Genomic DNA, 27,994 nt, shown 5'->3' on the forward strand with positions numbered 1-27,994 from the left:
GCCTTATAATTGGCTGTTAGTTTACTCAGACCATATCCATTAAGATTAATGTTACGGGTCAACAGCACAAACTGACCAAGGAGAAGTAATGTGGAAATTTAGCGTTTAATGAAAAACTTTTGTCTTTTTCACTGCATTTTGATTTTTTTTTTCTGTAATCATTTTTTTGTGATAATTTAAATAGCACTAACACACTTGCAGTGTACTTTTAGTTATTATGTTTATATTAATATCTAGTAACATTTTACTGTTGTAGTTGACTAATTTTAACTCCTGTTGGGTAGTTAGTCTTTCTGGGCTGCTATAAGAATGTTATTGGCACAATGCATTAAATATGGTTTTCCAGTAGGTGGCAATGCATCCGCAGTTATTTCACCATTTAGTCTGAGTGCTGTCAGACTGGAGATATAGATTTATGATATTTTGCTGTTACTCAGCAGGCGGAACAAATCCACACCTTGCCTACCTTGTGTTGTCTCATGCCTCTGCCATTCTACTGATATCTTTTAACTTGAAAAATATAACAAGCAGTTAATCAACAGAATAATACTATAATTATAACAGATACTAATCAATTGGTATCTCCTCAAATTAGAGGGAAAGACAAGATATCGATGTAAAGCACTATCTGACGCTCCCTTAGCAGCCATTTAGGCAGGTGTTTCATTGTCAGACGGCCCCTAAGTATGTGGGAGTTTCTCTTGTTTCTTGGTGTTGGAGAAAAAAACACAGCATCGCCCGCATCATCAGCAGACACCAGCGATCAGGAAGCTTTCTGAGGTGAGCGATGTGATTCTTTCCCTCTTTTTAAAAGTCATGTATCCCTGTGGTGATCTAAACGTGGACTGGAATGGTTTATTGCGCTATTTATGGCGCAATCGTTTTTATTAAGTTATGGAGCTGGAGGAAGGTTTGCAGACTGCTGTGAGTGCTGCAGTCAGCGAAGAGACACAGTCGCCCAAAATGTGTCTGATTGAGAGAGAACCACCTTTTCTTTCACTCATAAAAACCCATATTTGTAAGAATTGAGTGAAATCTAAACCATCAGAAAGTCCCTGCGTTATGGAGCAGTGTTGTTATTGGTTGATTAGGATCAGGATGTTTCTGGCAACGTGTCAGATTATTACACCCAAAAGAGATCTTCTCACTACACCTATTGTTCCTCTAGGAGTCAGTTGGGATGGATACCTTTAATGAGAACCCACAGTAAAACTGTAATTCAGGGTTCCCATTGGAGTTGTAACAACACATAAGGGATCTTTAGCCTTCAGAGCCATGCTGTGACCATGCTCTGTGCTGTAGCCTGTTGTTGTTTTGTTGGATTTATGCAGACACAAGGCATTTATTGGTCAGATGAGCATGTTGTTTGACCTGTTGAATCCATGCTAATCAGGCCTACATATTCACCAGGTTTTTAACTGCATCTGCTGCCTCAAAAGAGCGTTTTCTAAGACAGTCCTGAGGTAAACTCAGGTCACAGTTGTTTAAACACTGAGACCCTTTGGCAGTAACTCATACTGTTGCTTTTTTATTATGCACAAACCTGTTTTGGTTGAATCTTGTATTTGAACCTTTTAAAGCCAAGACAGATTCCATAGTGTGCTATTTACAACTCCTGCCATTTGCACCTGTCTGAGATGAAGGTAAGTGGCCTTTAAAATGTCAGATTTCTAATGGGCTTTTTGACATTTTAGTAGGTCACATTTAGTGCATAGCATGATGGAGAATATGCCAGGCCATGAAGAGAGACTGAGTTTAAAAAAATGAATTTCATGTGGAGAAAGGTGTTTGTATTGGAGAGTCATAATAAGGTACTTACATGGATTTTAATGAGGACGCAGAGAATCCTCTTACATTGTCACTCAGATGAGGTCAGTACACGAGCGGCTCATTACATCTGGGGATAATGATGGTGATGTTAATGTTGCTCATTCATGAGGGCTTCCAAACCTTTTCCACTCAAGACCCAAAAGAGAAATTTATGATTTTATTTCCCTTAATAGAATTGTTTCGCTTTTGATGACAAGAAATTGCAAAAAATAATTTTTGGTAGAGTCCTGAATTACTGCAGCGTCATCACGGCTTTACCTCCCTCTATGGGGTACACCAACCCCTGCAGGTTTGAAACGTCGCTGTAAAAAGTGAGTAGCTTTTGTCAAAACTGGTCACCGGTTGGAATCTATTTAAGACAAAGATTACCACAAACTACAACTTTTTGCCACAACCTTTTAATCAAATAGGCCCAGAGTGTTTGATGATTTCCGGTGCACTATCACTTAAAAATTGGATCCAATACTTTAAAAGGAAGGGTATACAGTAATCCTCCCAAGAATAGAGAGCAAATGAATGCTGGTCATCTCTTCGAGTATCACACAGACATTAATATTTCAGGAGACTCCTGAGCTGAGAATGAAAAAAGCACTTAAAGTAGTAAGATGGATATTGTGTACTTGTACTGCTGGTGAACAGTAGGACGATAGAAGTGTGTAGGTCTCTGTCTTTGGATCTACTTTATCTGGTTTGTTTGTTTTGGTCTGTGTTTGTTTCAGCACCTGGAGCAGGTGGACAGCTCTAGCTGCACAGAATGATGGTCAAAAAGCTTTTAAAAATCTGCTGTACCTCACATGAAAAGAGTTAAAAAAACACAGAAGAAACACTACACAAATGAGTAATGCCCCCAGGAACTTCAAACATCCAGGAGGTTTAAGCATGACTTGATTCTTGAATTAGTTTGAAACAGAGTTTAAATTAAATCTCAGTCTTAAATTATGTTCTTGGAATGGTTGGCGATTCTTCTTCATGTAATTTTACATTGCAACATCAATACTTCTAGTGATATATACCATAGTACTATAGGTGGATATCGCAGTGTGTGTTTTAATACAGTAATAAAAGAGAATGAGCTCAGACTGAGAATCTGAGGGGAACAGCTCACACTGATAACAGATTGCTCACAGTATCCTGTGTAGCACCAAACAGACATCTTCCTATGTAATTTGTCTCCTGCCCTCTCTGTTAGTGATGATGATGATGATGATGATGATGATGATGATGATGATGATGATGATGATGATGATGATGATGATGATGATGATGATGATGATGATGATGATGATGATGGTGGTGGTGGTGGTCATTTCATATCTCAATTATGATCAGGAGATAGCATGTTTTCTGTTAATTCAATGAATGAATAGTCTATATGAAATCACCACATGATAAGGCCTTTTGTATACTCCTGTTTGAACTTAATACGTCATGAATGAAAAATATTGAGTATTTTCTCATTTGAAGAACTTTCAGTGCAAAATATAAGCTTGAAATATTTCACATCAGGTTTTCTGAAAGATTTAAGTTAGTCTGTGTGGTCCTCTTTGTGTGTTGGTCTCTCCTTGGAAGTCAACAATATCAATGTTCTCTGCTATTATCAATAAGAGGATGTAATTGTGTATCATAATATCTTAATATGTGATTAAATCCCAATATGATTCCAGGATTAAGGACTTTTTGAAAACAATTTGCACATGTACTGTCTCTGAGCACTGATCGGCTTCTTTATTTTTAATGTTGTTTTATCATGTTTAGTTGTGTGTCATGTTTATTTTTGTGTTGTTTTTGTTTTAAATGTGAAACCTGTATGTTTATGCTGCTGTCTTGGCCAGGACTTGGTAAAGAGATTTTAAATCTGGGTTCCTCATTCCTGGTAAAATAAAGGGAAATACAAAAAAATTAATAAACGTACGTAGTGGTGGTGGTGGTGGTGATGAAGGCAGGGAGATGTGTGGTGCAGGTGTATGTGCAATACATCCAAGCTTGCATCATACAGTAAATGAGGTGTATTTCTGTGACTCATCTCCCCAGACATATATGTCACAGGGCTGCTGGGTATGAATAAAAATGTCAGGAAATACTTTGGTGAAATCCTCTTGACGGAAAATCGAACACAAACAGAATATTTTGAATAAAACAGCGGCTGAGGAATTTGTGAAACCTCCATTTGTATTCCTCCTGCCATCTAACCACAACAATTATGTATCTTAGGCTGGGCTTTGTTCTTTTTATGTCTTGGGTGGAGAGATGGCTTCCTGCTATTTGAGATTCCTGCTGTGAACTTTCATGCTATTCCACAATGGTCCATCACAGTGATACTGACGCATGCAGCATTGTAATAGTTGTATCACTACACAGATACTCTCTAACAAAGAACACAATGCCATAAGCTCCATATGCAGATGTCAGACTTAACCTATCCCCTCACACAAATTATATATATATATATATATATATATATATATATATATATATATATATATACCGTGTATATATACGGTATATATGTAGATACGGTATATATGTAGCAGAAGACGCCCCGATGATGTGATGTGAGCAGACTTAGACTTGTAGTTGGCTGTGATCCAGATGCTCAGTCAATTTAAAAGTTTATCCATTAACTACAAACAATATATTCCATTAGAGCTGAAACAATCAGTCATTAATTGATTAGTTTAATGACGGGAACAACACCTTTTTTGATTTATTGGTTTAGCACCATTGATCGGGCAATAAAAAGTGTTCAACCACTCTTTTGTTACATTGACATTTTCCCCATTTTTCTGACATTTTATGAAAGAAAGTATTAAAAAAAATTTAAATGGCAGATTTATTGTTCATTTCAATGATAGTTTCAGCCTTAATTCACAGTATTGCTGAATATTTTGATTGCATGTTCTTAGATTGATTTCGTACCTTCCAAACTTGTCTGCCACTAATTTAATTAAAATATGAACATTAGCTTAAAGAGACCTGAAGATTGGTACTCTGAACCAACAGGCATTGAGAAGCCCATGGATTCTTTGGAATATATGTAGTGTGAAATTAAGGAGTCTGGTTAACACCCATCAAATGTAGGTATAAGGCACAAACTGTATAAAAAATGGACGTAGCCTCTCCGTCGAGGCCTGTTCTCTCAACTTGGTCCAATCATACTCACCTCCAGGAGTCGCCATCTTGTCAGAATCTGTGGCCACTCAGAGAACTGCAGTTTTTGGCACTTCCTTACTGGATCAACTAGGAAGTCGCTGTAGTGGGGGCCTGGCATAAGGTTATTGGAAAGCAGCATTTCTAAAAAAAAAAAATTAAATTAAAAAAATTAAAAATATGCCTGCAATTTGAGTGTATTTACTAAACTGGCTTGACCGACTGACTGGAAATGAAGTGTGGTTGAATAAATACACAAAACTTTAGCTAAAACATATAAAACCACTGGTGTTGTTTAATCTGTTGTTGATATCAGGCTTCCTTAAGTAAAATCATGAAAAACATAGATAGAAGTGGCTGCTACAACCATTTCCATAAGGCGTTTTAATTGATAAATGCATGATTGACATTATGTCAGTATGTTGAGATGTGTCGTATTTTGACTGGTAGTATGTTCCTTTTGTAAATATGGTTTAGACGCTTACAGATATTGGAGATTTCTCTAAGGGATCTGTTGAAATGAGCAGTGTTTGCACTTTTTCGTAGATGAGGGGGTGAAGGAAATTTTGACTAAAGTTTTCTCACAGGGTGCTTTTTAGGAACAGCTCCAGCAGTACGAGGCTGTGGGTGGAATCTCTTTAAACTCAGAGGTAACACAGATTGTGCAGGAGGCCAGTACTGAAGCCATCACTGATGTCAGATCGCAGCAGCAGGGCAGACACACTGCGCTCCCCCGGGGGCCTACTGAGCATGTGCAGCCAGACAGGAAGCAGGTGTTTGGTTTGTTGAGTACGGCCTGTGTGTGCAGTCATTACTCCAGTCATGCTACAGCTTATTCAGCCTTCAGAAAGATGCTGGGTGGGGGGATGCTGCATTAATTGTGTGTTCTGAGAAGACACACCTCGGTGATCTGTGTTTGTTTGTGTGTTGTGCGATAGAGAGAGAGTGAGGTAGGGAAAGAGTAAAGCCTCCTCCCTCCTCCACTGAGCAGGTGCTGAGCAGATTGTGCTAAAACCTCCGCCCCCTCTCCGCCTCAGGCTGAGTCGATGGTTGCCCATCCAAACACAACCGACGCCTTCAACTAAAACCCTCACAGCAGAGGCCTGTTAGATCCTGTAGAGTTGAAAATAAGATGTACTCACACATGGCATTCCCATTAAAAATCCCAACAACCTATAGAGATGATACATGGCTACATTCACACTGCAAGCCTTCATGCTCAATTCTGATTTATTTGTTTGGCTGTTTACATTATCTTTGAATGTGGCCCATATCAGATCCATCCATGAGTGTGAACTGGTCACAGTCTTGAGAGAACAATGACATCACACACAGCACACTGAAGTACTGAAGTAAACAGTGAGGCCACTGAAGTCAGTGTTTACGGTTAGATTTAAGCTGATGTGAAGTCAGCAGACGCCAGCAAATACATGAGCAGATGATAACGAAGATGATTAGAAAGAGAAACAATTTTTGAATTGTGGATTTTTGCCATGCAATGGTGGTATTGTGACGTGAATTGCTTCATTGAAACAGTCTTCATCCTTTAGCTTTTTAAGAGATAGGCCACTCTCACTGTCAGCGCCTATCCACAAGACTCCCCTGGCAAGACACTCAGCTCTGAGTTGTATTAAGGTTGTATTGGCATGCAGCAGTGAGTTTGTGACATAGGTGCTTTAACTTGATATGACTGTTCAGACTGAGGTTGCATTGCAAAACATTATCTGATTTAGGACGACCTACTTTATGAAAGTGGCCCAAATCAGAATTGAAAAGATCAGATTCCATTTGATTTGTGCTGTTTACACAAAAAAAAACAGATCTGAGTAACATATAAGCAAAAAAAAAAATCAGAGTTGAAGGTAGCATATATGGCCAGAAGTATGTGGACGCTTCTGCCCATCCTTTTTTTTTTATTGGAGTGATTTTAATTTGATTAACAGTACTGAACAGAGGTGGGAATTGTGGCTTCAACAAGCCATCGCCATACCTTGCATTTGTTCTGCTCAGTCACTGAACCAGGTGCATTTACTGATTGGCTCATGTCCCTGGCTGTAGAGCTGCGCTGATTGCAGTCAGCTGGTTCAGGAGCCGAACAAATAAGTCCAAAAGTATTCAGATTAAGTTACATTTTAGTTTGATAATCCAATAACAATAATAATTACAAAATGCCAAGTAATTTGTTTTTAGTTAATGTCATCTTTTCAAAGTAATTTGACCCAACCCTGTTCCTCCCATACCTCTCAATGTACTGCAAGTGAGAGCTTCTTTAACAGATCAGCTTCCACAACGTGTCATGCCATGTCTCATGTTTAATTGACTTTTAAACAGTTCATTAGGGAGGGATTGATTTAACAGAATACCTTTTAAACACCAAGATTTCCATTAACAGCGGCTCTGTTTTAGATTAGCATGCAGAGCACAGTTTAAAAAATCACTCATGAATATTCTACCAGCTCTGGGCCTTTGAGATGAAGTTGTTGACAGGGGCAAAACATCACACAAACATCAACCCTCTCCTTTCGGTGCAGGTTACGTGGCAGGGGACAACGGCATGCTTAACAAGGCTGCAGTCAAGAAGCAGCTCTAAAGCCATTACTCTTTTATTTATGATGATTGCAACTTGTCCTTGGGGGTAGTCTTTTATCTCACAGTGGCTGGCAGGTGATGAGGTGCAGAGGTTTGGAAGTCAACACAAGTTCACATTTTATTCATGGTTCATCTCTCTGGCAACACAGGGCCATCTCTCGCTCATTCCTTCAGACAGGTAATGAATCTTGAGCCAAGTGAGTGTTTGACGATGGGAGGGAAAGCGCTGTCCACCAAATAGTTTATGTTGTTGATTAGTACCCAGATGCTTTAAAGCATGTTTATATGTAAAGAGGCTTTTTACAAGACAACATACTGTTGCTTCAACTCCTCATTAAAACATGGTAAACAGTGATTTAAAGGGTGGTAAAAGTGAGTAGTGGATTACACCGCACATGGTTTAAATCACGGCTAGGAACTTTGTTGCACACCACACCTGTCTCCACAGTGGTGTAAGCCATAAAGGGAAATGTCGGTCAGTCCAGGACTTTGGTCCAGACAGAAATATCTCAACAACTATTGAATGGATTGTTGTGAATTTTTGAATAGACATTCATGGTCTCAGAGGATGGATCCTATTGACTTTGACAGCCCCCTGTCTTTTTCTTTAGCAACACCAGCAGAAAATTGTTAGTGACACGTTTAAAAAAAACTACAGATAAGAGGTGAATCCTAATGACTAAGGTGATCCTCTGACTTTTCCCTGAGGTTCACTTTTGCGGTTTCCAGTAAAATGTCTCAAAAGACAGAGAGGTCGGGTCTGCACACTAGATAATGATCCCATGAAACATCTTTTTATTAAATCACCACTAACGTGACGTTTCCTGGTTCTTCTTTTTCTTTTTCAGCTTGACACTTGAAACATCACCCTGGTGGTTATTTAATAAATATATTTCATGACCAAATACCCACAAAAGTAATGACATTGCCATCAGCCTCAGTTGTATTTTGTGTTTAGTGCCAATTGGTATATGTCAGCAACGTGGTGACCATGGTAAACATATATATGCCTTCAATTCTTATTTTGTTAATGTTGGCATGATAGCATTATCATTTAGCTCAAAGTCTGAGCCTAGGTACAGCCTCGCAGAACTGATAGCATGGAAGTAGACTCTCCTTCCTCGTTGTATTTGATGTGTAATTGGTGACCACCAAAGTAATAGCTCTTTTTCAACAATCCATGGTGAGCTACCAAATCCTGGTTAATTCTGCTGTAAACCTGTACTCTCGTTTTCAATGTATTTAATTTGCCTTTCATTGGAATTTGCTGTAGTGTTCTACTCTCTTAGTTTCATAAAAGCTCTCCCAGAGGCGGGTGTTGCAAACTAGCATCTGTTATAAACAGTCAGTCAGTTTGTCTATGTGTATTGTATCTGTCCCTATCAAATAAAACATTAAAATAAATAAATGATAAGGATAAAGTAGAAGATGGTTTAATAAAAATATTATGAGGGAGTGAGGAAAGATATCTGGATTGAATCAGGGTTTATTGCAAGTTATGAACTTCCAGTTTTATTGTTTTGTCTGTATCACCTCAGGGTTGAAATTTTCTCTCTCTCAGCTGTTTTTACTGTTTTTTTTCTGAGCTGATTAGCTGACCCGCGCTGGCCCTGTTCCTCTTTACAGCTTACCCTTTTGTTTGCTTCACTGACTCAAACTCAGGTATATCTCCTCACCAGCTGCACTGACTTCAGCATATGTGATCATTATAGTTGACTGAGAGCAAAAGAGAGATTTCACTCATGCTGACAGCGGGAGGCACCACGTCGCTACCCAAGCCAAACATCAGTTTGTAATCTGCTGCGTTGGCTTGGAAGCCTGAGTCAGGGATGAGGAGAGAAATGAGCCGAGGGAAAAAGATTAGAAAGACTTCAGCTTCAATAAGCTGAGAGAAGAAATAGATACCATAACTGTGAGCATGTTTGAAAGTTTATACACAAGAGCTGAGACAGAAAGAATATCCGTGGAGTCGTGTGGTTAAACTGCTGAGTCATGCCGTGACGTTTTTTTCCAAATGTTGTGTGAAACCACTCCGTAGTCAGCTTGTATCCTTCAGCATCCTGCTCTGTTCTGGAGGTGGAGAGGAAGAGTTATACTGTTAGCATCAGCAGCCGGCACCATTCAAGTGAATGACTCATCTGATGCAGGAAGAAGAACAGCTCAATGAGCCGATAAAGGTCTGTTTAAGCTTCTGCATGTCAAATTTTGTCAGAGCTCCAGTTTAGAGCTAACTAGTTGAATTTTCTTCCATAGTCAAGCAGCAATTCTGTTTGATTTAGCTCCTGTTCCTGTATGCCACCGTTCATGCAATTGCTCTTTGATTTGTTTGCTACCATCAGCTCATCACAGGAGTATAAAAATAGGCACAGAAGAGATTACTTTTTCTTTTCTTCAGCTCTCCATTTTAGGCTTTTCAACAAGATGATTGCATTAATTAGAAACAGTCAATGGTATCATCGAGCAACACAAGCAATGCCTTTTTTATCTAGATGTCTATGTTGATGTTCTGATGATCTAGTCCAAGGGCTTTGATTGATTTATTGTTCTGTTGATCACACGACTTAACAATCTCCTGTTTGTTAGTCTGTCCATCAGTTTGTTTGGAAGTGTGTTTAAAAACGACCATTTTAGACACAAAACTGTATCATCCAAGAACTGTAAAGGTGAAAGAATCCAGTGTACTAAATGCCCATGAGGAAGCTGTTTTATTTTGTTCTGCTGCTGTCTCCTTACTGTAAGTCTATGTGGTTATTCATCCCTTTTCAGCTGTAAAATAATCCTCTGACTTGTTTCATTATAAGCAGAAAGAAAAAGTGTGGTGCATGGTACATCAGCTTTTGCGGAAACAGCTCTGCAGACTGCGTGTATGTACGTTATGGATTTTGCTTTGTGATCCATCCTCAGGAGACCTCCTTCCCAGTCGTCACCACAGGGAGGCTCAGATGCTGCTGTAACTGACGGCATCTGAATATTGACTGCAAGTTATACAGTTTCACAACAGGAAGTAAGAAAGAGACGACAAAGCAGAGAGAGCTGCTAAAATAGCTGTATTTTATACGATGTGTATTTCCCCAGACCTCTCTGATGGTGTGATGTAAGGAAGTCCAAAAAACTGCCATTGATCAGCTCGCCCTCCTACACTAGACGTCCTGCTGTGGCTTCTGTTGTCCAATAAGCGCTGTTTGGTAAATGTTTCACAAAACTGTGATGGAGCTTCTCAGGAAGTGACATCATTGGCGCAGTGATAAATCACACACCAAGGTTTAGCTCAGTAATGCGTGCCAGTTTGGAGGCCTTTGGCTTCCACCCTCTTTTTTTCCCACTTCAATCTCCTGTTACCTCACAGCTCTTTGGAGATTGGAAAGCAAAGGGTTGTAATGCAGTTTTGGCTGCCATTTGCTGCTGCGTAGCACACGGCGCGTTTACTACACTGTGTTTACTGTCTCAGTAACAACGTCTCTCAATATATGGTGGAATCTTGTTTTTTTCCCCATGAAATCTGATGATTGATGTCTTTCACTCAGGTGGAATCACAGTATTGATACAAAGCTTTGTCAGCACTAAACTGATGCTCTGTTTCCTCATACTGTTTATTTGGTGATGAGTGTTCACAAGCTGAGCAGCTGGGAGTCGGGACTTTATTGATCGAAAGTGTGGACAGTGTGTGTGCGCTGCTGGAGGACAGATGGTTCAGGCTTTCATTCTGTGGTCATGGCACTGTGACTGATCACATCCTGCACATGCTGCTATAGACACAGGGAAGTAAACAGCCAATCCTCAACAAGCACAGTTTAAGCTTTTACTCTTGTACCTCACAACAGAAATATGCTATTGTCTACATGGTTTCATTGGCTCGTTAGCATCTTCCTGTCACGTTGCTTTTCAAAGTGACATCTCCACTTCCATTTGTCAGATAAAGAAGCAGACACAGATCAATGGCTGCTAATGGACTGTGATGATTATTAGACTGATCCTTGCAAATGCTATCATAACTGCACTTACACTGAGTGGCAAACACTTGCCTGAGAAAAACGGACAACAACAATTGTTTTAACAAAAACAACAGATCATTAAATCACCATTGTATTACTTATTACCAGTACCACACCCACTGTCTCCATTTAAATCCACAATATCATCATAATTGTCAGTGTATGTAAATACAGGATTGTATAGGGGTAGCCAACTAAGAAGATGGGTGCTATGGCTTTTCTCCTCTCATTCTACTGCTGAACAGCAGGTTAGCTAAATGCTAGTACTAAATGCTAAAATTTGTCACAAAAGTGTAACTTTAATCTCAACAATCAATTACTAGATTATTACTGAAATTGTATTAGTTATCAGTAAACCAAATGTGATTGCACTATAAATCTGGGTTTTATCTGTGCAAAGCCCAAATACCTAGAGCATAGAGCACAGCAACAGGTGTGTATCAAGGCTAGAACATAAAAAACCAAAGTAACATATTTTTGGTCCAAGTTCAATAGTAGACCAGTCTTGGCTAATGGTGTCTTCCTTTTATTTCTCTGCCGTTCCTTCAGGTATGGTCCAGTGCTGATGGCGCACTCTGAGCTGTTTGCGACGAGAGCGCCTCCTGTGGAAGGAAGAGCTGTGGAGCTGGATGTTTTGAGCTTTCTGGACTCTTTGGGGGATGAAAACAGCACTGCGGAGAGATGCTACCGCTCGCACTCCCGTAGCAGCGTCCTCCAGGGTCTGCCGTTTGGAGGGGTGCCCACGGTCCTCGCCATCAATGTTGTGCTCTGGATGGTACAGACTCACACCCACCCAATACAGTTTGCCCGATTTCCTTCAGAAAAAAAAATATGGTCAATTGACATTTGTTTTGTTGTTGTTTTGTCCAACCAACAGCGCAAAAACTAAATATATTTGGTTTACTTTTATAGATTAAGAAAACCAGATATTTTTCATGTTTGAGGGTTGGATTTTTTTGGCATTTTTGCTTAAAGAGTAAAAAAGTATCAATAATAGAACCATGCTTGCTCTATTTAACAGGTAGCCTGTTGTCCATATTATCATAAGAGTAATCTCTTCTCTTCTTTATGTACTGCTGCAGCAGCTTAGGGGGCCGATAACAAGGTCTGTGAATGCATCCAGAGCTGCCAACACCCTGTTGAGATATTACAGAGAGCTCTGATACAAACAGACTACAAGACGTGGTGATAGATGGTCAGAGGGCTGTTTCTATAAAAAATACAATATCTAATGGACAACCTCCTGTCTCAAGCACATGACTCTGCTCTTGATGATAACAAAGTGCGACAGCAGCATCAGCAGTGGGAAATGAATGCAGACATACTCTGAATCAGAAATATGTCAGCACACCCACAAGCATATTTTAAATTCATCGAGAGGACCTTCTGCTGACTTTGTATATGTGTCACCTCAACACTCTTTTCTATGTTCCTGAATGTAACTAACAGTAAACCCAGTCTTGATTTTAGCCCTTTGAACCCCCTGATTTTTAAAAGTTCTAACTAACCTTAACCGTTGCTGTAATACTACATGCAATTTCAGACTCTGAATATTCATCTCCATATGCTAATGAAGGCAGGATGTCAAAACTGTAGACTCTCCATTTGCAGTAGGCAATGTCTGTATGGACAGTTCCTATAATTATCAGTGTTTAATTATGATGACGCTTCTTCTCGGATTTTTTTAACAGAAAGCCTGCAGTCCAAGCTAGAGGCGTGAAGTTTGAAAGACATGAGCTTGGGAGGGTATAATTAAAGTTGCTACCAGGTTATCTTATGGGAATAGATTATCTAATGTGTTAGTTTGCACAGGTATTAAAGATGGGATGCCTCAATCTTCTGCAGCTTCATTTTGAGCATGTTTATTTTAAATCCGTCCCTCACAAGTCCCCCAACCTAATTCCAATGCAATAGTATAGCGCAGGTTCATTAAACGGCCCAAGACTAGTGTATCTACAATGACGATAAGCAAAGAAACACAAACTTGCATCTTCATTTGTGAGTCAAACATACTTTACAATTTTATGGCCAAAAAAGTATACTGGTGCTTTCATATTTCAAATCTCAGGTTCATTCTTAAGTGGTAAAATGCATGGGTTTCCTCTTCATTCAAAATGTGTGCCATTCCTCCGACAGTCCAAAGATTTGGAGACTTTAAACTGCTGTGAATGTTTGTTTGTATGACAGACTGGTGAGCTGTACAGGGTGTACCCCGTCTCTTGCCTGATGCATGTGTCGGATCCTCTATAGACGATGGATGGTTGGATGTACAGTCCTGAATATCTGTTGGATTTTTATCAATTAAAGAAACAATAAGAAGAGTGATGTTGCATTGCATTTTACAGTAGTAGTTACCCGAGCTTTTTAGTTTTCCTCTCACACAGTATAGTGTATACACTGTTTACAAACACCGTTGCATATTTTTCCTCCTGTCTCCAGATAATAATAGGCTTGTCAAGTTTAATCTCTGCATTGATATCACTCTCAGTTTGCCCGCTCCATGTTTAAATTGGCTCATTTTACCGCTGCCTGGTTGTCAAGACAACACAGAGGGTCGAGTGCTGTTTCTTAATGACAAACATGAGTCAAAGCCCCCCCACCACACACACACACACACACACACACACACAAAGTGACGAGAGCATGCCCACGCATCAAGACCAAACAAAATAAACTAACAGGGAGGAGACGGACACCGGGAAGAGAGCAAGATAATGGAGAGATTGTTATTTAAAGGAGTCTGGACCCTGAACACGCAGTCATTATTCAGCTACAAGCTTTAGTCAAGGCCGCCCTGGTTGTCTATGCATGCCTCTAGGTCACTAAATAATCAATCACTTAACATTTATGGGAGCTTTGTTTGTATTAACATGGCTGTGATCCCTGCGCAGGAAACCAAATGTCTTCTAAACTCTAGAGAGTAAATGATTGAATGCTGTAATAAAAGTCAAACATTTATCTGTACTTTTACTCAATTTGCATTTGTCAACATTCATCTATCACCGCCCAGTTATGCTCTTTATATTCGGTTCGGCTGTTTAGTATTAATCCACTATTGTGTGGTATAATATCTCTTAGAATAGACTTTTTACTTCATTGTGATGCTACAGGTTAGCTCTCCATTTGTAACATAATAGAGGCTATTCATATTTATTCTTGCTTGACCGCACTCATTTGCCATTAGTGCACAGCATGTGTTTGCGTTTGCATGCTGACCTGACTCTGGTAGTTTCCAAGACAACCACGTATGACTCTAAAGAAAGAAGATGGCTCATTATTGCTGCTGCTTTTTGAACGTGTCTATCACTTGTTGGCTCTTTGGAGAATACAGAAAAAGGCCACAGCTATCAAATCGAGCAGTATGGAAAGGTTTTGGATAAGGCCCAGAGCGAATAAGGATGTGTGTGATTGTGTAAATCAGATTCTCAAGAGCTTCATGCATTCATGTTCTTGTTCTGTGTCACAGTTCCTGTTGCTCATCTTCTCCTGTCTGAGGAAGGCTGCATGGGACTATGGCCGCCTGGCTCTGCTGATGGAGAATGACAGGTAAATCCATCACTTGTCGTCTTACACTAAAAATCAGACACACCCGCTGGTTTGTGAGCCATGACAACATTTAAGATGGAGTGTTGATTCTCAGTGGAACCACTCCTGAGTCCTGATCCTGAAGCCTCCAGCTCTCTCTGCTGGGTCTAAATGGTACTGCATAGGAGGCAAATAACTGCAAAGAGTTACTCTGTCTCCGCTTCCAATAATCATTTGTTCTTATTAGACTGGCGGCTGCAACTGAGGCAATATATTCATGCATTTTATGTTAACAAAATATCAGTCTTAATACAAGTCTTAACACGGATCAGACTAACACATAGACAGTATATACACTGTGGTTTGATTGGGATGTCTTTTCACTCTGCAACTAACAATGATTTCAATTAATGATTTTTCCAATATTTTTTTAAGAAAGAGCCTGTTTTGTCCAGACCAACAGTCCTAAAACCATAATATGTTCAGTGTACAGCAATATAGTTCAGAGAAAAGCAGCACATGTTCATATAGTCAAAGCCTAAACTAGACAGAGTTAAGTAGTTTCACTTTAATTAATAACCCAAAGGACCAGGTTAGAAGGCTTTTGGTAATCTATATTTGCATCAGTGTCAACAAATCCCATGAAAGAATGAAAACAAACAATATGTTAGTCCATCTCCCAAGACTTTCCAATTTTAAAACAGATCACAATATACTGTAGGTTTCATTATTATTAAAGGCTAAATAATCTCCTAAAATAGCTGGGAACTGACAGTTCTTTTTTTTAGCAAGCTCAAACACAAGTAAACAATGCATGTGTGTGAAACTATTTTCAACAGGTGTTTGGTGAGTATTTAGGGCAACAGGGTGTAATAATAAGCATTATTAACACAGACAATACTTGTTAGGACAGGATATGATTCACTGTTTCACTGGATTTGCTGACACTAAGAAAACAATAGAATACCACCAGACTTCTCCTTTAATCAACAGATACCTTTAAGGAAACAAAAGAAGTCAAGGTCCGCCCATCTGAGTCTGCATGAGTCTGCAGCAGTTTGCCTCTGCTTGACCTGAGTCTCCTCTCAGGGGAGTGCCGGCTTGATTAGTTCTGCCTGACCGGCAGCGGCTCCATAGCACCCAAGGGCAAGCAGCATCTGTGTGTTTCGCCAAGCGGTCCTTTCTCCTACTAATGCAATTATGCTGCTTAATTTGACACGCTGTTGAACTGTCAGTGGTACGGCCCAGAGAGAAACGTCCGCAAATTCAATCATCACAGAAGCTTTATTAGATTCAACCATAGTGAATGTGTTTTATGTCTTCTTTATATATGTACATACACAGGAATCAGTTTGTCCAGAGCAGTTACATTATGTCACATATTGGTTGTACTGATGAGGCAGTGTCGGCCCACAATCAATATGATGACCTCTCTATTTCTTTTTTCATCATTTCTTCCTCATTCAGTCTCACATCCCTGTTTTATGGAGAACAAAGTGAGAAAGAGAAGTCTCCGTCAGAGTCTAGTCCCTCCGACTCTGAGATCAAGGACATGGTGAGTTGGGTTACATGAGCCAGAGATTTTCATCCGTTCCTTATTTTTTCCAATCAATTAAAGGTACCCTGTGGTTTCATCCTTAAAAACACTGTTTTATTTACATCCAAACCCAGCCCCTTTCAACAAAACATTTCATGTGTCCTAAAGGTCCTCGTTATCTCTTTGCTGTCTATTTTATGTGTTGAAACTTCCATTGTTCCCATTATAACTTTACATCTGAGTGTAGTTATGCTTCCTTAGTCCACTAACTCATATTTTTCCATTAACAACGTATCAAATAACTATGTGTAACGTCAAAGGGGTCACAGAGAGTGATGAAACCACAGAGAATGATCACCTAGAAGAAGAAGAATTACTTTATTTTTATCCCACACGGGGAAATTCAATTTTCACTCTTATTATCATACATGTTACATGTTACACACACAGCCCCGAAATACACACATGCACAACCAGGACCTATACATGCAATTGAGGAGAGATGTTAGAGCGAGGGGGCTGCCAGTGACCAGCGCCCCGAGCAGTTGGGGGTTCGGTGCCTTGCTCAACAGCACCTCGGCAGTGCCCAGGAGATGAACTGGCACCTCTCCAGCCACCAGTCCACGCTCCATATATGGTCCACACAGGGACTTGAACCAGCGACCCTACGGTTCCCAGCCAAGTCACCTATGGACTGAGCTACTGCCTGCAGTGTCTCAAATATATGGAGCATTTGAATCTTTTAACTCATTGTGTTGGTTTGACAGTCGAAGCAGGCAAAAAAAAACCTCCACTTCAAAACTCCAAAGATAAATCCACTGTATCTTATTTGTCCTGCACCAAAGTTTTACAAAGTTTTCAATGAGCTGGCGGAGCATTTAGCAGGAATAAAAACTGTCAGATGTTGCTAATGTTGCTCCTTGTCAAATGGATGTGTACATAGGCACACACTGACATACTAGACAAATGTGTGGAAAATAAGATAATGGTGTAAATTGGATTACTAATCCAAACAGTGTCACCTCTGTGTTGGTCCAAAATCCTCTCTATTTTTATGCCTCTGCGTCGGCGACAGTCCCGGCCGGGAGCAAAATAAATTCTGTCCCATTTTTGTGAGCGCAATATCTTAGAAGCCCCTGAAGGGAATTTGGCACAAACGTCCACTTAGACAAGAAGATGAACTCATCAGATTGTGGAGGTCAAAGGTCACTGTGCCCACACAAAACTAATTTGTGCCCCTTACTCAAACATTCCTAGGCTAATTATGACATCATTTCACACAAATGTCTATGAGGATAAAATAAGGAAATTTTAAAATTTTATACCCAAAAGGTCAACTTCACTTTGACATCATAAAGTTTCAAAACTCGGATACTTAACTGGCACTAACCTTAAAACTGTGTAGTCTGTGCTGCTTGGTTGAAGATGTGTTTGTAAAGCATCCACGTTTTGCCAAAAAAAAATATACTTAATAAGTTTTGTTAAATTCCTTCAAAGTCCTCACTACATATGTTATGTAAGTCTGGACAACTGCAACTTGACTGGTTGACAGAGGCTTACAACTGCAAGGAATTAGTTTTGTCACCCAGAAAGAGACTCACAAATATTTAGATATTTTCTTCGGTTGTGTGTCATAGGTAAATGTCACACTCTGCTTGTGCAGTAAATACAGTATTCATACTAGTTGAACACATGCAAACAATAAAGGGGCCTGCTCATCCTAACAATGCTCTACAGCACCACCCGGTGGTTACAAATTCCAGAGGTTTACATAATTACAGTAAACAATCATAACATTTGAGGAGACGCCTGAAAGACACACTGTCGTCATCACTACCACTGATGTTAGACAGTCTACCAGTCTTCCTGATCATGTTCTCATTTATTTACAGCAATTATACCAAGGTGTCACAGCTAATTTGCCGATGACGTATTGATGTCTAAAATATTTCTATCATCTTTTACAACAAAGTCCACATGTCTAAGATGGCACTACGTCAACAGTTGTAAGAGGAAAGTTTGGCTCATGACTCAGCAGGACTGTGTGTCACTTCATGACACCTGTGTGATAGACTGAGGTCACTCACTGTGTGTTTAAAGACAAAGTGTCAGACTGGAGTCATCGCCTTGTGCCTACTCAAGGCTGAGGCTGCAGTAAAGTGGTTACTGCTCCAGGCTAGACCTATTAAATCTCCCCCTCTGTGTCACTCTGCAGACCTTATTACTATGCAAATGGTGGATGCATGCAAGTAGCCAGATGTGGTGTGCACAGACTTGCATACATATGTCATTTATTATCTTTGAATAATTAATCCATTGGATGTTTTATGATTCTCCTCTCCTTCCAGGGCTTCTGCGCTTGGCTCTCATCACTTTACCATATGAAGTAAGTACACAAAGCAGTTGCCCTTGTAATTATTTTTACCCTTCTCTCATCTTCGCTCCCATCCTTTTATTGGCCCTCTGTCTTCAAAGCTGATGTCACCGGCAAATGTAAAGTCTGTTGTTATATGTCATTTAGCAGCAAAAACAAACCAGTCTGGGCTCATGCGACCGCTGGTGCCATGGTTTCCCATTGAATATTTGCTCTTGCTCCAGTCTGACTACATACAACAGATTTAGGCCTGTAAAAAGGCGATTTTCACGGTCCCCATGGTTTCCATAGTATTATGGTGGATTTTGGGAGCTTCTGTTTTTAGCTCCCGTGCCAGTGGCTCACCCTGAGAAAGTGCAAACCCACCCTGAGAGTTCGCAATGTGTGGGCTGTCATGTGACCAGCGTGCCCCTCTTCTCTTCTGCTTTTTTTTTCATGCTTTTTTTTTTGTTCTATTTTATGACACTGGGTTTCCGGAACCTCCCGCCTGGTGACCACAGCTTCTAGCACCAAAGTAGTAGAGCCTTAGTTTTACTCATGATGAGGTTTAAGCCGTAGGTCCATTCGTCCTGGCAGTAGACAGAGCTGCATACACATTCTTTTATATTGCTCATGCTTGTTTTATGGCTTTTTATATCTTTAAATTGTTTCACTTGTATCAGTTGTTTTTATTACTAACTCTTAACTTAACTTAACATTAAGGGACTGCTGTCTGGACTACTGGCCACCCATAGATACTTGTTATAAGCTAATAAGTAATATTTGAAATATTTATTGTCTAAGACAGTGATATTTAAGATACCAGATTTTTAGTTCTTATCAATTACAATCGCAATAATTTTCACAAAGATATATATTTTCAATGCATTATTAAATTTATGCAGAGCCCAACTATATGCCTTTAAAATTAAGGAAACAAATGTATATTTCTATATGTTTTATGTCCATTTTAACATTTGCGTGTGTGGAAATTCCATTATTAACAGCTCTAGGGCAATTTGCAGCATTTCTCGTTTTTTCCATGTAGCATAGATAGTTTGGGATCTCTTGGATATGGGATGAAGCCATTCTGAAAGTTTCCTTGCTCTCTATTTCTGCAGGGATGAGGAGATCCGTAGCAAATGTGGCATTGACGCCGTCACATACCTGGCCTTCCAGCGCCACATCATCCTGCTCATGACGGTGGTTTGCCTGCTGTCTTTGGCCGTAATCCTGCCAGTCAACTTTTCCGGGAACCTCCTGGGTATTTCTGTCTTCAGATGATGGCCTAGCTGGCCGACTGTTTGAAAAGCCGAGGGATATCCTTAACCTCATGAGAGGCCCACGAGGCGTCTCGCAGGGAGAGAAGCCAGGCCACACAGAGACAATCACACACACCGAAGCATTTATTCGTTAAATACACTGAATCTTTAGCTTCAAACCATCTGTGGTAAAGCCCAGCTATATAGCATGAATGAAATAAGGTCAAAGCTGAGGGTCATTTTAACTTCAAATGACCCATAAAACATTATGAATCGGAACTACTACTATTTATATACACAAAGGCTGTGTTTCATATAATGGGAGTTGCTAGCATACCAGTGGCAATACATCAAGCATTATATAGAGTGCTTCATTTCCTCTTAACATACACATGTAGGTGTCAGGGATGGGATGGTGCAAAATTAGCCACTAAGCAACAGCAGAGATGCCTTTTGGCAGATGTGTGCTTATTCTGTAGGAAGTGTTGAGTAAGCCATTCCATAAAAGGATGAAGGCAGGCGCCATTTTGGGGTCTACAAGGGGCTGTGCACAGAAACTGTTTTTATTACTGCTGTCTGTCATATTATGAACCAGTGTGTCACCATAGTCATTAAATAAACCAACGCCCAATGACAAACAGCCATGGTAACGGCAATCAAAGGGTGCCAAAGTAAAAAACAGCAGAGTTAGGCATGACAACGATGTTTGAATTTTGTGTGAAATTTCATTGAGATGAGAGAGAGTTCATTAAATTGGATGGAAAAGCTTTTCTCTGAATAGTGACATTGCTTCATTGTTGCCTCAGCCTCCAGACAAAAGAGGAGGGGTTTCCTTTAAGTCATTAGAAAATTATAATGTCTTGCTCTCTGTCATGTTTCATTACTTCTACAGGAGACAGTCCTGAAAACTTTGGAAGAACAACACTGGCTAATGTGAGCGCAAAGTAAGTCTAACACTTCATGAATGACATCTAATCTCATGATATAGCACAGAACCGTGAAAAACTGGACCATCTATATTTGTTTCAACTACAAAAGAGTTTTTGTGCCTTTATAGGGACAGCTTTCTGTGGCTCCACAGCATCTTGGCTCTGGTCTACTTCATCATCACGTCACTGTGTATGGCTCACCACTTGATACGACTGGAGTACAGAGAAGATGAGAAGGTCTGTCACCATCACATCGTACTGTTTAAACACTGAGGGACGGCCATTGAAAAAATATCCATCTTATAGTCTATTTCTCTAATTTGTTAGCATGCTTATTAGGACTAAACACTAAATATATCTAAGGCTGGTGGGAATGTCATTAGTTTTTCAGGTATATCCTCATAAACTAGATTATAATGGTCTTATTATATTGAAAGTTAAGTTGAGGCTGGCCCCAAAAGTGAGTCCCCATAGACCCCATGTTAAAATGCCCAATTTTACAGCAGAAATAAACTGTGCATGGATCCACAGCTCAGCCTTTAATTTTTTTTAATGGCTTAGAGATATGCATAATTAAGGGCATGCTGCTTTGAGTGACAGGTGAGTGCCGTCACAGGAGACTTCAGTCGGACCGCCTAAGCTCCATCCTTTTACCTCTTCAGAGCCGACCATTTTGAGCTTCATTTTGGCTCCTGGCAACCCATCAAGACATTTAACTCTTGACCACAAATGTCAACATGTCAGTGGCGTGAGATGAAATCACCAAAGTCATTAGGATTCATCCTCTGGGGGCAATGAATTTGTGCACCAAAGTTTTTTTTGTAAGCCAGTATCTCTTGATAAAATGGTGATTGTTTTGCAGTTTATTATAGCTCCTTCTCATGGTGTTAACATTATATGTTGCAGGTAGCCAGGACGCTGATGATTACCTCCATACCAAGAGAGATCTCTGACCCAGGACTCATCACCAAACACTTCCAGTACACATGTTTTCTTCTCTTTTTCATTGTTAAGTCCAGTTACATCCTCTCCTTATGTTTGATTAATGTCATAAGGAAGCCCTGACTATTGTACTTACACATACCCATCACCTTCATTATGATTAACTCCTTTTGCTCCGTTCACTAGTGAGGCCTACCCCAGCTGTACTGTCACTGATATCCGTTTCTGCTTTGATGTCCACAAGCTGATGAGGCTGGACTTAGAGAGGTACAGTAGCTGCTACAGAATAGAGCAACAGAGAATTGTCACTGTCACTGTTAAGCTCTTGTCTGAGGATGCTGTGTTTTTGCAGACGCAAGGCAATGAAAGGCAGGCTGTATTTTGCCACAAAGGCCCAAAAGGAGGGGAAGATCATGATCAAGACTCATCCGTGTGCTCAGATATTCTGCTGCGACATCTGTGGATTTGAAAAGGTAATTTTTCATCAGTCGATATGGGACTGGTAGGTGCTGCAAAGAAAGCATGTTACCACTGGATGGCACTGCAATCCAGAAGTAGGTACACACAGCAACAAGATATCCTGCCACTGTAAACCCGGTTATCTCTCTGAGAATGAAATATTCAGTGAAAAATTTGTTTCTGCAGGTGGATGCAGAACAGTACTACAGCGAGTTAGAAGAAAAGCGCACAGACGAGTTTAATGCTGAAAAGAACCGCATCTCCATGAAGAGGCTCGGCATCGCCTTTGTGACTTTCCGTGATGAGAGGATGACTGCTGTGTGAGTAAACTTCAGCGCAGCATTGAGGTTTCTGTCTGTCACGTCCTCTCATCACATAAACCCTGTCACAGCGGGGAGCAACCATAAAATTTTGTGAAGTGGTGTAAAAGCAGGCATTACTGAGGACAGGAGCAGATTTCTACAGTGAGGTTTGTACATCTTGTTTTCCAGCATTGTGAAGGACTACGGTTGTGTGCGCTGCCGTCGCAGACCCCAGCAGTCAAGCATCACCACTGTGGTGCAGTCGCACAAATGGGGGGTCGGCTACGCACCTGCTCCCAGTGACATCATCTGGTCAGTACTGACATTACCAAAACTCACACAGTTTCTTAAACCTTATTTTCCCTCGATTAACCTCGACAATTTCCTCACTAAAAAACATCAAAACTACTTTTCTATCTCTTAAAAGAAAGGGAGTTATGCACCTATCCATTATATATACTTATTCTGTGCATGGTCACAGAGAGTTGTAAGCTATCCCATCATGCATTGGTATACCGACAGACAAGCATTCACACTCACATTTACACCTACAGTGCAAGCAATCTATTGACCTAACCTGCATGTCTTTGCACTTTGGGAGGAAACCAGAGCAAACCCACGCAGACACATATTTTGAGAGTAATATCAACTTTTACATGCCCTATGCATCATTTAGACACATTTCCCTGTAATTAACCCTGACATATATGGTATCTTTGGAGATCTCTGGATCGTGGCTAGACTTTAAACCAAAGTTCTGCGGGCTGTAATTTTGCTTGTCGATGCAACATCAGCTTGTAATGATGGACCTCAAAGAGTCTATTTATTTAGACAAGAGGTATACATTATGCAAATTATGTCTCTCAGTATCCGCACTAGCATTTCTATCTCTATTCCTTTTTTTCATTGAGCTCTGTGCTCTTATTTAAGAACATCGAAATAACAGCAACACTTTAGATCTATCAGTATGTATCAGTTGTTTTTGTATGTGCGCAGCTCAACAAATACCATTTAAAGCTCATTCTCTATCCATGATCGGATTAGCTGTGATGCATATTTCTTATCTCGGAGAGCAAATGCAGCAGTCCCAGCGAGATTATGTAACAAGTGAGTGATGCATATGTATGGGTTATTAACCAAAGAGATGGTAGCGCGCACTGTTCGTGCTTCACGCCTGATTGGCTGCCGTGTGTTTATGTGTTGATGTGTTTTCTGCACTAACTAGACAACTGGAGCAGGTGCTTTTGTTCCTTGAAACTGAGCGTTGAAGTGTGCAATTCCCAACCTGCTCTCCACTCCAGTGCAGTGGGAACACACTCACCAACTCACATACGAGAGGTGACTGAGCTGGCTATTTCGGGCTTATGTCAAAACATACAGTAGAGGCATATCAAGGGAGAGTAGAGTGTTAAGTGTTCTGTCTATCCTGCTGGATGTCTGTGAATTGAGGCTCATTATTTCTCCCCGTCACCAGGGAAAACCTGTCAGTGTGCGGATCTCGCTGGTGGCTCCGATGCATCCTCCTCAACATCCTCCTCTTCTTGCTGCTCTTCTTCCTCACCACTCCCGCCATCATCGTCAACACCATGGACAAGTTCAACGTCACAAGGCCTGTGGACAGTCTGCGGGTCAGAGTTTGAGATCGAGTTGAACTGTACAACGTTTAATGCACATTTGAACCCGCTTCGGTCTCATTAATTAATCTATTTTCTGTCCAATCCAGAGCCCTGTCATTACCCAGTTCTTCCCAACCCTCTTGCTGTGGGCTTTTTCCGTGCTCCTGCCCTTCATCGTCTACTACTCAGCCTTCTTTGAGTCCCACTGGACCAGGTACTCACCAGCCTTCGGCCTCTTCTCTACTCTCTTCCCTGAAATGGAAATGTCTGTCCTTTGCTTCTTCAAATGGACCCTTCCTGCGTAGCTGCCTGTCTTCCTCTCAACTCTCAGCATTTCTTTTTTTTTTTCATCTCAATTATTTTTTTTCTCTTTCACCCTGTTGCTCCTTTTACTCTCTCCCTCCTGCTCTCAGTCACTCTCCCAGTACTGTTATTCTGGGCAGGTTGTCATAGTGATCTCCATGTGAGGATAATGATATGCACAGTAGTCACCATGCACAGCACATGGTGACTAGCAGGAGGAGGAGATGAACAACTGTGCATAAGGAGCAAACCTCGCTCATCACCTATGAGCAGCCTTTCTTTACATAAGCACTCCCACAAACGTGTTGTGCAGGCGTGATGTGCGAAGGACCGAATGCAAATGAACTGTTTACTGGAGTGAAAAGCGTAGTTTGTGCAAATGAAGCCAACATTCCTTTAAATGGAGAGTCAGCTGACTTTACATTACATTATATGAATGTATTATGTTGACGCACCCTGTATAGATATGTTGCACCACTAAAATTGCATAATGAGGCTCTTATCATCCTATGTTATTCATTTAATGTCTCAGATCTGGAGAGAATCAAGTCACAATGCACAAGTGTTTTTTCCTGCTGGTATTCATGGTCATCATCCTACCGTCACTTGGTCTGTCCAGGTACATTTACAGCAACTCTACAGAAACAAAGCAAACACATAACTTCTGCTTTTATACTTATTTTTAGAAAATTCTTTTGATTTTACCCACTTCCTAATTTTTTGCTTTTGTTTTTCTGTAGTCTGGACTTGTTCTTTACATGGCTCTTCGATGTCAACTTCCTTGATGAGAAGGAGGTCAAATTCCAGTAAGATTACTCTTTCTGTTTAATATGACTCCTACGAAGACATTTAGGTTGCAGCCGAACACTCTGAAAACTCGGTTTTCTTGTTGCAGGTGTGTGTTTCTTCCTGACAACGGTGCATTCTTTGTGAACTATGTGATAACGTCCAGTCTGATTGGCACATCTATGGAGCTGCTTCGTGTCCCGGCACTGACGGTGTATGCCCTACGTCTCTGCTTTGCCAAGTCCCAGGCTGAGCGCATTCATGTCAAACGGGTTAGCCGAGCCTTTCATGCTTATCTCAGTGTTTTCATGTCAGGTGCATTAGATCCTGCTCTGTTTTAAGATATAACAATCTGACCTTGTTTTCATTTGCAGAGCCAGGCCTATGAGTTCCAGTTTGGCCTGGAGTACGCCTGGACCATGTGTATCTTTGCTGTCAGTATGACCTACAGCATCACATGTCCCATTATTACACCCTTTGGTAAGCATCATACAGCAACCCTCCTTTGTCCTCGTCTACCTCCTCCTTCTTTCCACCTTCTCACTTTCTGTGCCATCCCATAACGTCCCCTCTCAGTCTTGTGTTTGTATGTGTCGTCTCCCCTCATACTGTTACCTCACTCTCCTCCACTGCCTGCCAGTCCGATGCAGACTGTGTGAATTTGCTGCTGCAGTCCCAGACACCCAGACACAGTGAGTTGCGAGCCAGACGCCCACTCTGCTCCTGTCTCTGCCCAGAGCTCACCAAGCTTCTATTTGCTTCTGCAGTCAAATCCTCAATCCGAACAGGTCCTTTCATACATACTACACTGCTGTTCTGTGCCGTTTACCCGTGCTGTTTTCTGCAGATTGGCAGTTAAGACCTCATTGGGTGGAACCAAAAAGAAGCAACACAGGAACACTGCTAAACCTCAAGGGCAGAAATATTGAAAAATGAAAAACTGAAATTGCGTGAGGCCCTTAAAGCCTTATGTGTGTGGTTTGGTGATCCGTTGGGAGGTTTGAGAGAACAAAATATAAAATATCACCACACCAGGGTTTTCTGTTTTTCTACCTTAAAAACATGCTGTAGTGTTTTGAAAAATTAAATGTGTTTTCCCTGCCCCTCTAGGTCTGCTCTATGTGGTCCTGAAGCACATGGTTGACCGATACAACATCTACTATGCATACGTTCCCACTAAACTCAGCCAGCGGATCCACAGAGCAGCCGTCAGCCAGGTCATCCTGGCTCCCATCCTCTGCATGTTCTGGCTCCTCTTCTTCTCTATGCTCAGATTAGGTACTTTATCACTTCCTTCTTTCTATCCTGTTACAGTTTCTGTAGCCGTCATTATATTTTGAGTGTACATTATATCATGGTGACATTTTATTTCAATTTCCCCTTACTGTCACAGGTCCAATGCATCCCATCACTCTCTTCACCTTAGCGTCCCTGCTCTCGTGTATTGCCTTTTCCCTCTTTCGCCTGTGCCTTAGAAAGCAGCCAGACAAGTCAACGAGCTACCAGGTCAGCTCTGCCATAACTCACAGAGACTCAGTTCAGCTGAAGACTCACTAATACTGAATGAATCGTACACATTTTCTTTGTTTCAGATGTCTGATCAGCCAGCAGAGGGGACATTCACTGGAGACAGGAGTACTGTAACATCCACCACTGCCTCTAATGTACAGTAGTAGGATAATATGTGTATTGTTGCTTGTTGTAATAGTTGTAGTTTTATCTTTGTAAAGGTTACATTAGGTATTGGTGTTAGACAGCTGAACAGTGTTGCATTTATGAGCAGTGGTGACTGAGAATAAACCTAAGAGGACAGACAATAAAGCGACAGAGCAAAAACATGCGTGTTGTGATATGAATTGTCGCTCGAGTCTTGGATGGGCATCAAAGCCACACTAATAAACTAGGGTATGTTTGGGCAAAGTATATATTGGGGAAGTATGGGTAAAGTATATTATACTGTAAATTACATTTTCGGCATAATGAGTACTTTTAAAACTGCCAATACTGGTGTACTTTCACTTAAGTGGAAATAAGAATGCAGCACTTTTACTTGTATTGGAACATTATTTTGAACTCAGACTTATTAATATGTAAAGATCTTAAATTTCCTCTCATATACTCCCAGTGAATTGAGTGATTTAATGTGTGACACCATCGTTAACTTTGTGTTGATCTTCCCCCTCCTCAGCTGTTTGTGGCGTCCGTACTTCTGGAGCCAGAGCTGGCTTTGACTCCCATGCCCTCCCCGGCTCACCACAGCTACGGCGCCATGGCCAGCTCCCAGAGTTCAAACCATGGCCAGGCAGACGAAGAAGAGTGTGAGGAAGGCCACACCCAGACCCTTGAGACTGAGCTCCAAGACCCCCCAGACCCCTACTGTTCTAGCCCAATCATGGAAAGCCGCGTGGGCTTCCAGTAACAG

At 40.8% G+C, this 27,994-nt stretch overlaps 1 protein-coding gene across 1 annotated transcript; it reads left to right on the forward strand.

Moving 5' to 3' along the window:
* Positions 1 to 759: 759 nt before the first annotated feature.
* On the forward strand, positions 760 to 27,991 carry tmem63c (transmembrane protein 63C; the record flags this gene model as incomplete). Its single annotated transcript, XM_083923709.1, has 23 exons — positions 760 to 780; positions 12,108 to 12,333; positions 15,025 to 15,104; positions 16,551 to 16,638; positions 18,969 to 19,006; positions 20,095 to 20,237; positions 21,128 to 21,179; positions 21,293 to 21,401; positions 22,071 to 22,144; positions 22,293 to 22,373; positions 22,459 to 22,579; positions 22,752 to 22,885; positions 23,057 to 23,179; positions 24,342 to 24,495; positions 24,591 to 24,697; positions 25,319 to 25,405; positions 25,527 to 25,592; positions 25,682 to 25,844; positions 25,947 to 26,052; positions 26,683 to 26,850; positions 26,966 to 27,078; positions 27,165 to 27,236; positions 27,761 to 27,991. The coding sequence occupies exons 2-23, from the start codon at positions 12,124 to 12,126 to the stop codon at positions 27,989 to 27,991; spliced, it is 2,520 nt and encodes an 839-aa protein (XP_083779835.1). The 5' UTR covers positions 760 to 780; positions 12,108 to 12,123.
* Positions 27,992 to 27,994: the final 3 nt, after the last annotated feature.

The sequence above is a fragment of the Echiichthys vipera genome (assembly GCF_963691815.1).
Source record: "Echiichthys vipera genome assembly, chromosome: 12".
Taxonomy (NCBI): domain Eukaryota; kingdom Metazoa; phylum Chordata; class Actinopteri; order Perciformes; family Trachinidae; genus Echiichthys; species Echiichthys vipera.